This window comes from Nerophis lumbriciformis, linkage group LG05, assembly GCF_033978685.3.
Source record: "Nerophis lumbriciformis linkage group LG05, RoL_Nlum_v2.1, whole genome shotgun sequence".
NCBI classification, from domain to species: domain Eukaryota; kingdom Metazoa; phylum Chordata; class Actinopteri; order Syngnathiformes; family Syngnathidae; genus Nerophis; species Nerophis lumbriciformis.
In genome coordinates this window covers 56,955,461-56,967,781 of record NC_084552.2, presented here as the reverse complement: position 1 = coordinate 56,967,781, position 12,321 = coordinate 56,955,461, and the positions used below count along the sequence as shown (strand labels likewise).

At 44.5% G+C, this 12,321-nt stretch overlaps 1 protein-coding gene across 5 annotated transcripts in view; it reads right to left on the bottom strand.

Moving 5' to 3' along the window:
- The window catches only part of tbc1d22a (TBC1 domain family, member 22a), a 397,563-nt gene that overhangs the window by 138,215 nt on the left and 247,027 nt on the right, over positions 1–12,321 (bottom strand). For all 5 annotated transcript variants that reach the window (XM_061959781.1, XM_061959784.1, XM_061959783.1 and 2 more), the window contains one exon: positions 2,855–2,930. In XM_061959781.1, coding sequence (XP_061815765.1) covers positions 2,855–2,930 — 76 coding nt within the window. The remainder of the gene's footprint in view (positions 1–2,854; positions 2,931–12,321) is intronic.

Below are 12,321 nucleotides of genomic sequence, written 5' to 3'. Positions count from 1 at the left end.
TTTTGATGATTTGAAGTGGCAACAAATGAAAATCCAAAATTCCGTGTGTCACAAAATTAGAATATTACTTAAGGCTAATACAAAAAAGGGATTTTTACAAATGTTGGCCAACTGAAAAGTATGAAAATGAAAAATATGAGCATGTACAATACTCAATACTTGGTTGGATCTCCTTTTGCCTCAATTACTGCGTTAATGCGGCGTGGCATGGAGTCGATGAGTTTCTGGCACTGCTCAGGTGTTATGAGAGCCCAAGTTGCTCTGATAGTGGCCTTCAACTCTTCTGCGTTTTTGGGTCTGGCATTCTGCATCTTCCTTTTCACAATACCCCACAGATTTTCTATGGGGCTAAGGTCAGGGGAGTTGGCGGGCCAATTTAGAACAGAAATACCATGGTCCGTAAACCAGGCACGGGTAGATTTTGCGCTGTGTGCAGGCGCCAAGTCCTGTTGGAACTTGAAATCTCCATCTCCATAGAGCAGGTCAGCAGCAGGAAGCATGAAGTGCTCTAAAACTTGCTGGTAGACGGCTGCGTTGACCCTGGATCTCAGGAAACAGAGTGGACCGACACCAGCAGATGACATGGCACCCCAAACCATCACCCAACCATGCAAATTTTGCATTTCCTTTGGAAATCGAGGTCCCAGAGTCTGGAGGAAGACAGGAGAGGCACAGGATCCACGTTGCCTGAAGTCTAGTGTAAAGTTTCCACCATCAGTGATGGTTTGGGGTGCCATGTCATCTGCTGGTGTCGGTCCACTCTGTTTCCTGAGATCCAGGGTCAACGCAGCCGTCTACCAGCAAGTTTTAGAGCACTTCATGCTTCCTGCTGCTGACCTGCTCTATGGAGATGGAGATTTCAAGTTCCAACAGGACTTGGCGCCTGCACACAGCGCAAAATCTACCCGTGCCTGGTTTACGGACCATGGTATTTCTGTTCTAAATTGGCCCGCCAACTCCCCTGACCTTAGCCCCATAGAAAATCTGTGGGGTATTGTGAAAAGGAAGATGCAGAATGCCAGACCCAAAAACGCAGAAGAGTTGAAGGCCACTATCAGAGCAACCTGGGCTCTCATAACACCTGAGCAGTGCCAGAAACTCATCGACTCCATGCCACGCCGCATTAACGCAGTAATTGAGGCAAAAGGAGCTCCAACCAAGTATTGAGTATTGTACATGCTCATATTTTTCATTTTCATACTTTTCAGTTGGCCAACATTTCTAAAAATCCCTTTTTTGTATTAGCCTTAAGTAATATTCTAATTTTGTGACACACGGAATTTTGGATTTTCATTTGTTGCCACTTCAAATCATCAAAATTAAATGAAATAAACATTTGAATGCATCAGTCTGTGTGCAATGAATAAATATAATGTACAAGTTACACCTTTTGAATGCAATTACTGAAATAAATCAAGTTTTTCAAAATATTCTAATTTACTGGCTTTTACCTGTATACTCTATTAGCCACAACACAACCAGGCTTATATTCAATATGCCACAAATTAATCCCGCATAACAAACACCTCCCCCCTCCTGTCCATATAACCCGCCAATACAACTCAAACACCTGCACAACACACTCAATCCCACAGCCCAAAGTACCGTTCACCTCCCCAAAGTTCATACAGCACATATATTTCCCCAAAGTCCCCAACGTTACATACGTGACATGCACATAGCGGCACGCACGTACGGACAAGCGATCAAACGTTTGGAAGCCGCAGCTGCATGCGTACTCACGGTACCGCGTCTGCGCATTCAACTCAAAGTCCTCCTGGTAAGAGTCTCTGTTGTCCCAGTTCTCCACAGGCCAATGGTAAAGCTTGACTGTCATCTTCCGGGAATGTAAACAATGAAACACCGGCTGTGTTATCCGGCACAACACCTGCCGCAATACACCGCTTCCCACCTACAGCTTTCTTCTTTGCTGTCTCCATTGTTCATTGAACAAATTGCAAAAGATTCACCAACACAGATGTCCAGAATTTTGTGGAATTTTGCGATGAAAACAGACGACTTAATAGCTGGCCACCATGCTGTCCCAAAATGTCCTCTACAATCCGTGACGTCACGCGCAGGCGTCATCATACCGAGACGTTTTCAGCAGGATATTTTGCGCGAAATTTAAAATTGCACTTTAGTAAGCTAACCCGGCCGTATTGGCATGTGTTGCAATGTTAAGATTTCATCATTGATATATAAACTATCAGACTGCGTGGTCGGTAGTAGTGGGTTTCAGCAGGCCTTTAAATAAGAACAGTTGGTTTTGCATAAAAAGTCAAAACAAAATGCCGATTAGAAAAAACTCAAACTCACCATAATACTACCAGTATGTTGAAACACAGCACGTCTGACTACAGTAGCCGTAATGCTCCGCGTTCCATCAAGCGGTGCGGCTTTGTAGCTTACCAAAGTCGTACTAAAACATTTTTGACAGATTTTTTAACGCTGTGTGTAATGTTCTATATTCTCAATGCACCCTCCAAAGTGTTGGGCTTGCTTGCTAACATGTACTTGCTAGAGACAAGTCATCTATTGAAAAGGCAGCCCACATGTATCTCTTATGTGTGACTGCCATCTACTGGTCACACTTATCATTGCACAATGTACCAAATAAAATTGCTTCGAGGTCAGTAAGCACAATCAGAATGAATCTGTACATTAAGCGCGCCGGGTTTTAAGGCACACTGTCGATGTTTGAGAAAATGAGAGGATTGAAAGTGCGCCTCATAGTCTAAAAAAGCATTTGAAAGTGTCAATTTTCTACCAGTCTGCAGTTTGTAAGGACTGTCCTCTGGCATTGCTCCGTAAACAGCTTTTACAGAATACACAGATAATGTTTAACACTGACCGTCAATCCTGCTGACCAGCTCCTCCAAGGCCTTGACTTTCCTCTGGATGCCCGGCTGTGCAAAAGTGTAGTTGTCCTGGGAAGACAATTGGGTATCAGTCAGCAGGGCTCAAGCCTCTGTCGTTAAAATACTGTATTGAACTGAATACAAGACTCTTTCTCAAGAACCGTTTTTGGAAACCGTATTCAAGACAAAACGTCTCATTTGGTTGCATTCACAATGTAGTGATTCAAGTTCAAATAACATATTGACCCTTTTTAAGACATGTTTTTGTGAGAAAATTTGTGTCAAGAAAAGCTTGATTACATGTTTGTTTTGTTGTGTTTAAAGGGGACCTATGATGAATGTCATCTTTTCTGACGTATACATGTTACAATGATGGATACCCCTGTTAACCAATGTCATAGTGTCAAATTATGAGGTTTATGCTTTTTGGCGTGAGCTTGCACACGGTTTTGGATGCCTCTTTTTGCGGGGTTTTGCCGGCTGGCTGGGTCAGACCATGGCAATTATTTTTACTCGGGTTGGTGTGTGGCCGATGTGTGTGTGTTAGAGATGCGCGGTTTGCGGGCACAACCGCGGAGTCCGCGGATTATCCGCGGATCGGGCGGATGAAATTTAAAAAAATTAGATTTTATCCGCGGGTCGGGTCGGGTGGTTGAAATAAAAAAAAATTAGATTTTAAATAGATTCAGGCGGGTGGCAGTTAAACCAATTCGGAAATATATATACATAGTTAAATGTTGTTACCCACATACGAAAAACGAGCAGGCACCTGCAGCATATGCCACAACAGAAGAAAAAAACAAAAAGAGATGGACACTTTTACGGAGCGGAGAAGGGACGCCTCGCCGGGGTCCGGGACCGAGGCCCCTTCCCCCGAGAGGGCCCCACCGGGAGCCGTAACTGAGGCGATCCGCGAGAAGGGCCCGACGCACGTCCAGGGTCACCACCGCGCCCACCGCATCGACACCCCGCCTCGTCCGCCTTTGCCGCGGCCGGCGTCACGCGCAGCAGGTAAGCAGCTTACCTGCCCGCCACCCCCGTGGCCGGGGGCTCGTAACAGGGGTCACTCCGCGCGCTCCGCCCGCGCAGCTTACCTGCCCGCCACCCCTGTTGCCGGGGGCGCGTAACAGGGGTCACTCCGCGCGCAGTGCGCTCACGAAAGGGGTGGGGCTCACCCTGGTTGATATAGACAGCAGCTAGGACGGTGGCCATGGAAGTTGGAACCCGCTAAGGAGTGTGTAACAACCCACCTGCCGAATCAACTAGCCCTGAAAATGGATGGCGCTGGAGCGTCGGGCCCATATACCCGGCCGTCGCCGGCAGCGAGACGCGCTTGGAGGTGCGCTCAGCGCGGCTCCCATATGATTGCGCACTGGTGTGCGTCTGGGTCGTGACAGCGTGGCACGCAAATGTCTGTGCTGCATTGGATCAGTCTCCTTTCTTTAACAGGCAAAAGCTTTATAACCTCACTAATGCCTTGCATCGTCTATATTAGATATATAACAACGGGCGGGTGCGGTTCTGATCAAATGTTAGATCGGGTGGATTGCGGATGGTTGACGACTTTCTGATGCGGTTGCGGATGAAATAATTGCCTATCCGCGCATCTCTAGTGTGTGTGTATCAGTGACGTGCGGTCACTAGAGGCAGGTGAGGTGGGGCCTCACCTGCCATCATGGAAAGAAAAAAAATGTAAAAAGAAAAAAAATCTATTAAATTGTTATATGTGATTATACTATAAAGTTATTTTCCATTTAACTTCACCAGTTTTAGATTATTTTTATTCAAAATCGCGGAATTTTCACATTTGCCGTTCAAATACTGAGAAGAGACGGTGCGGTGATCAGCAGCCAGTTGAGGCACGTCACTCAGTGCCGCAACATGGATTGCGCAATGACTCGGCTAACTCCTGGCCTGCTGTGCAGTGAGACCGTGTTGCTATATGAACTATATTATACATTTCCATAGTTTAGTTAGCTGAGGTATATAATGTACAGTGTATTTTGTCAACAACTGTATGTGTGTAAAGTATTTATTGTGCTGAGCAATCATAAAACTGCTGCGAAGACGCACTGGCCGAGGCTCGCGTAATCCCGCCTCCTGGTGCCGGTTAATGCACCCCCCGCCGCAGAACGCACCCCCCCGACGGGAGCGCCACACCAACCAAAGCCCACACCCAAACCCTCCACGTGCAAGACTGAATCCACCCAAAAAAAGTCACTTAACAAGAAGCCAAAAAGTGCAAAAACAACAATACTCGCGCCGGAGGAGCGTGAACGACTGCAGGGACACAACATTAGGTACACCTGCAGACTGCAGCACGGATTTCATATTTCATTCATTCACAACTCCTCCAACACGAACACCACTGTTCCCGCACTTATAAGTAAAGAAAGGTAAGACCATAATAACGTTTTTTTTAATTAAATGTGATTTTTTTGTGTGCTACAGTTTGTATGTGTAAAGTTAAAGTTAAGTTAAAGTCCCAATGATTGTCACACACACACTAGGTGTGGTGACATTTGTCCTCTGCATTTGACCCATCCCCTTGATCACCCCCTGGGAGGTGAGGGGAGCAGTGGGCAGCAGCAGTGACTTCCAAGCCTTGATGCTGAGTGCCAAGCAGGGAAGAATGCTGGTATGAGCTTTTAAACATAACCCGTTAACTGCTGCCAATCAAATGGTGAATAAGATACTCTTTAGGGTTCATATGTTTGTAAATCTGACTGTGATGAAGTCAGTGCCTCACCAGCCATGAACCTCACCGCACGTCACTCGTGTGTGTATATATATTAGAGATGCGCGGTTTGCGGACACAACCGCGGAGTCCGCGGATTATCCGCGGATCGGGCGGATGAAATTAAAAAAACTAAGATTTTATCCGCTCGCGGGTCGGGTCGGGCGGATTAATTTTTTTTTGTTGTTTTTTTTTTGCGGGTGGCAGTTAAACCAATCCGGAAATATATATACATAGTTAAATGTTGTTACCCACATACGAAAAACGAGCAGGCACCTGCAGCATATGCCACAACAGAAGAAAAAAAAAGAAAAGAGATGGACACTTTTACGGAGCGGAGAAGGGACGCCTCGCCGGGGTCCGGGACCGAGGCCCCTTCCCCCGAGAGGGCCCCACCGGGAGCCGTAGCTGAGGCGATCCGCGAGAAGGGCCCGACGCACGTCCAGGGTCACTACCGCGCCCACCGCACCGACACCCCGCCTCGTCCGCTTTCGCCGCGGCCGGCGTCACGCGCAGCAGGTAAGCAGCTTACCTGCCCGCCACCCCCGTGGCCGGGGGCTCGTAACATGGGTCACTCCGCGCGCTCCGCCCGCGCAGCTTACCTGCTTGCCACCCCTGTTGCCGGGGGCGCGTAACAGGGGTCACTCCACGCGTAGTGCGCTCATGAAAGGGGTGGGGCTCACCCTGGTTGATATAGAGAGGACGGTGGCCATGGAAGTCGGAACCCGCTAAGGAGTGTGTAACAACCCACCTGCCGAATCAACTAGCCCTGAAAATGGATGGCGTTGGAGCGTGGGCCCATATCTGGCCGTCGCCGGCAGCGAGACGCGCTTGGAGGTGCGCTCAGCGCGGCTCCCATATGATTGCGCACTGGTGTGCGTCTGGGTCGTGACAGCGTGGCACGCGAATGTCTGTGCATTGGATCAGTCTCCTTTCTTTAACAGGCAAAAGCTTTATAACCTCACCATACCTGCCAACTTTTAAATCAGAAAAACCTAGTAGCCAGGGTCCAAGGGCCGCAGGCCCCGGTAGGTCCAGGACAAAGTCCTGGTGGAGGTTTCAGGGCTTCGCCCCCAGACGCACAATGATTATTAGCATTCAGACAGGTTAAAATGTTGCTAAAACCATCACTTTTCTATCAGTCACAGTGACTTTTCAAAACAAAAATATTACAGCAAAAATCATATGGGTTGATTGACATGTTTATTCTGTAAGATAACTTCAATAGTTTGAAATTATTTTGACAGTTAATGCCAGTTATCCTGTCAACCTTTCACAAGACTTCAATTTGTTAATTGAAAGTATAAACAGTATAAACACGTTTTACAGTAAACAAATGGTAAAACAGTACTAAACAATTCCATAAAAAAAAAAATTGGTGTCATTATTAACTTTCTGTCCAAGCTTGTATAATCTACTGCCTTGTTCAATTGTAAAAAATATTCTGTGCCTAAAATTCACATTTCTATCACAATTATCATACTGTAAACATGGTAAGCTAACTTCATTAAAATTAATAGTCCTGTCAATAGCATGGAATTACAATTCAAATGTAGTTTTTTTGTAAGCCTTTCAAAAGAATTCAAAATATGAAAAATTAATGAAAATTAATTTAAGCCATCAGACACTTGAAAAGTGGCACATCACATCTCTAATGTAATCATTTGAACTTTTCAACAGAAATAGCACTGCAAAAATATTAAGGACATACTTCTGTATTTTGGTAGTTATGCTGTCAACATTTAACAAGATTTCTTCAACTTGGACTTGAAAGCATAAATAGTATAAACACTTTTAACAGTATGTCGTGCTGTGAAATACAGCCGACAGGATTGCGCACCAAACACGAAGCAAGGCCAAAGCGCATGCATGGTGCAGGAGAACAAAGGACTTCTTTCATTTAAGGTTTGTGATAAACCATCAAACTCATTCGTTAAAAGGACTCTATAGTAATATAAAGCGAATTTTTCTGGACATTATCATGCAAGAAAAGTTTATTTTTGGGATCGCGATCACCGCGTAATGATTTTTAAAGGTTGCATTACATTATTAACTGTCCCATGTGATCAGCCAGTGCGATTGGAAGTCCATGCTCAATTATTGCCTCCGTAAATAAAACTTCGGCATTTATCACATCCAAAGAATCTGTTTGGGCGACGAAAAACGTTGAAAGTTTTCCACTTGTATCGCTAGCAACGGCATTAGACTTGTGTTTTTTTGTCCCAACGTGGTCTTTTACATCGCTAATTCCTCCGTGTCCGATCGAAAAATCTTGTCTGCACAAGGTGCAATTCGCGTAGTTTTCACCCTTTTTTTAAATTTTTTTATTAATATTAGATATATAACAACGGGCGGATGGTGGGCGGGTGAAGTTCTGATCAAACGTTACATCGGGTGGATGGCGGATGGTTGACGACTTTCTGACGCGGTTGCGGATGAAATAATTGCCTATCCGCGCATCTCTAATATATATATATTTATATATACATATATAGTCACACAATCATTAGTCAGTCACTCCTCTGTTATACAGAAATATCCTGCTGATATCAAACTAAAAAATAAGACCAGTGAATATTGTCACACAACTATCAGTCAGTCACTCCTCTCACACAATCATCAGTCAGTCACTCCTCTCACACAATCATCAGTCAGTCACTGTGTATATGAGGACAGACTGACTGATGATTGTTATCAGTCAGTCAGTGTGACAATATTCACTGGTCTTAGTCTTTTATTACTGATTTTTAACATGACACTGTGAGTTTGTCTGTGTCTAATGTTTGACACAATATTTTATCTACCGTATAAAAAGTGTCTGCAGCCAACGCTCGGGCTCAATCAATCCAGCAGGATTCCATAATAGGAATATTGGTCGTGTTTCCCAGTAAATTTGAGGACAACCCTGCGAAAATGACTCCTTGGTGTTTTTCCAGCCAACTGGCACGTCCCGACACATTATCATCTAATGGTTTATTTGTAGCGGGGAAAGAGCAGCGGCCATTACGGACCTGTTTCAACACTTGGGCAGTCTGAGGCCTTGAAGACAAACAGGATGGCTAATTGTGATTTTGGGTCGCAGTAAAAAAAAAAAAAAAAAAAAATGGAATGAAAGCCATGTGTGCATTTACTACCTTCACAAAAAGCTACCGTATTTTCCGCACTATAAGGCGCACCTAAAAACCACACATTTTCTCAAAAGCTGACAGTGCGCCTTATAACCCGGTGCGCTTTATTACGATTCATTTTCATAAAGTTTCGATCTCGCAACTACGGTAAACAGCCGCCATCTTTTTTCCCGGTAGAACAGGAAGCGCTTCTTCTTCTACGCAAGCAACCGCCAAGGAAAGCACCCGCCCCCATAGAACAGGAAGCGCTTCTTCTTCTACTGTAAGCAACCACCCGCCCCCGGAAGAAGAAGAAAAAACGCGCGGATATCACCGTACGTTTCATTTCCTGTTTACATCTGTAAAGACCACAAAATGGCTCCTACTAAGCGACAAGGATCCGGTTCATAAAAAGACGCAATCTCTCCATCCGCACACGGATTACTACCGTATTTCACAGCAACTGATATTCCTGTGAACCGCACTGTGGAACGGGAGCACGTACGGTGAATATTCGCACCACAGGGAATGAGAAGTCATCCTTCACTGTGGTTCTAGCTTGCCATGCTAACTTCCACCCATGGTGATATTCAAAAGGAAGACCTTGCCAAAAGAGACCTTTCCAGCCGGCGTCATCATAAAAGCTAACTCGAAGGGATGGATGGATGAAGAAAAGATGAGCGAGTGGTTAAGGGAAGTTTACGCGAAGAGGCCGGGTGGCTTTTTTCACACAGCTCCGAAGGCGAACACACCTTCACTAAGACGGGCAGACAGCGCCGGACGACATACGCCAACATTTGCCAGTGGATCGTAAATGCCTGGGCAGATATTTCGGTCACAACTGTGGTCCGAGCTTTCCGGAAGGCAGGATTCACAGAACTACTGGACAACAACAGCGACACTGACTCCGATTACTTCGACGAGACGGAACCGGCCATTTTGGATCCCACGCTTGCGCAACTTTTCAATTCGGACACCGAAGACGAAGAATTCGAAGGATTTACGAATGAAGAATAACTTCAGAAGGTGTTTATTTTGTGTGTTGTGACATTAACGTTCGAGCAACATTATGTTGCTATTGCTGTACACCATTTTGAATTTTACTATGTTTGTGATTGCACATTTGCGTACATTTTGGGACAGAGTTGTTAGAACGCTGGTTTTCAATATATTATTAAAGTTTGACTGAACTATCTGACTGTTTTTTTGACATTCCCTTTAGCGCAGCGTAGGCGCGGCTTATAATCCGGGGCGGCTTATTGGTGGACAAAGTTATGAAATATGTAATTCATTGAAGGTGCGGCTAATAATCCGGTGCGCCTTATAGTGCGGAAAATACGGTAATAAACTCGCAATATATTTTAGGTGACTATGGGAGAGGGCAGTGTCGGTTGGTTGAAACTGCAGAATGTGCACGCGAGAACGGGCCGTAAGCATTCTGTGGGCGAGCACGTACAAAACACACGCACACACCAACGAGACGCAGGATTAAGTTTCCTTGAGGGGTCATTTTGGCGTGGAGGGTAGAACAGCTGATGTGGCAAAGCATCCAACAACCGGAGAGTGATGGCAAGAGAAAATGAGGAGAGGAGAGAGAAGGAAGCAGGGGAGGGAGGAGGGATTTAGTAATAAACAGCTCCAGTTGTCCTTCAGGCTCAGCAGAACGAAGGTGTGTGCGCCTCGTCTCCCCCATGAGCCCGCCGCTGCAGGCTCCTTGGGCAGAAACACGCTCGTGTATATTTTCTGTCTTTGCTCTCTATTTAAGGATTTTTTTTTGTCCCATTGGTGTGTGAGTGACGGTAAGAAAAGCTGGCGTACAAATGCAAGTACCGGTAGACGTGCTATTTAACCGTGCCAGGGAGTCGAAGCTGACCAGTGTCGCCATGGCAACACTGACTCCCGAGCGTTTTGTGACCTGAGTGGATTTGGATGAGTGGTTTCAAAATAAGATAATACATTCCCAGGAGCTATTTACTCAACCTGCTAATTTATCGAGCGCACTCCATGTATTTATCTGAATCACAAGCCCATTCTCCTTTTGTAATTCAGCCCCGTGTTCTGCCTTAAGTCCGACCCCCACCCCCCACACTTTTGCACGGCAGCCTTAATTTGGCGAGGAGGTACAAAAGCAAGCCGGTCCAAGTAATTACATTTGCATTATTGAAGCTGCTGGCTTTAATCAACAAGCCGTTTCTCTCGCTCTCGCCTGCGTCTTGTTTTCTGCCTGCCTTGGACATCACGGCCGAGTGTTTCTGATACAGTTCTGCTGCGGGGGTTCTCCAACTTATTTCTCAAAAGTCCACGTTCGCGCTTCAATTGCGGGATGGAGAATTTGCAGCTTAATGTAACGTATATTGAGCTTTCCCCAACGATGTTAAAACAACATGCAAAAAGTACGACAACAACAATAACTGTTATTGTTTGTCTATTGTGTACAGTGGCCTAGAGGTTAGAGCAGGGGTGCTCATTACGTCGATCGCGAGCTACCGGTCGATCGCGGAGGGTGTGTCAGTCGATCACCAGCCAGGCATTAAAAAAATAGTCCTAAAAATGAGCGATCATAAATCTTCACTATGACGTCACTTTCGTCACTTGATTGACATTCATGGCACCCGACGGTCTTCTGAGATGACGCTGGCTGCTGCCAGCTCATTAAAATTACCGACAGGAAGGCGAGAAACACTTTATTTCAACAGACTCTGGCGCCGTACCTGTCGTCAAAACTCCAAAGACCGACTGCACAGTTGCGCTAACAAAATAAGAGTCTCAGAAAGCTGGCGTGCACAAGCTAGCAAGCTACGGAGTTTGCCGACAATGTATTTCTTGTAAAGTGTATACAAAGGAGTACGGAAGCTGGACAAATAAGATGCCAAAAACCAACCACTTTCATGTGGTATTGGACAGAAAGGAGGACTTTTTTTCTCCTCCATTCGAAAATGCGGACGTTATCAGCACCACTGTCTGATTCCTATCAATGCAAGTCATCAGAATCAGGTAATACACCAACTTACATTCTTGTCTTCATGAAAGAAAGGAATCTATATGTGTTAAACATGCTTGTGTTATCTTTAACCACCTTTAAGTTGTTAACAATATTAACTATATGTGTTAAACATGCTTGTATTATCTTTAAACACCTTTAACTTGTTAACAATATTAACTATATGTGTTAAACATGCTTGTATTATCTTTAAACACCTTTAACTTATTAACAATATTAACTATATGTGTTAAACATGCTTGTATTATCATTAAACACCTTTAACTTGTTAACAATATTAACTATATGTGTTAAAACATGCTTGTATTATCATTAAACACCTTTAACTTGTTAACAATATTAACTATATGTGTTAAAACATGCTTGTATTATCATTAAACACCTTTAACTTGTTAACAATATTAACTATGTGTTAAACATGCTTGTATTATCTTTAAACACCTTTAACTTATTAACAATATTAACTATATGTGTTAAACATGCTTGTATTATCTTTAACCACCTTTAAGTTGTTAACAATATTAACTATATGTGTTAAACATACTTGCATTATCTTTAACCACCTTTAACTTGTTAACAATATTAACTATATGTATTAAACATACTTGTATTATC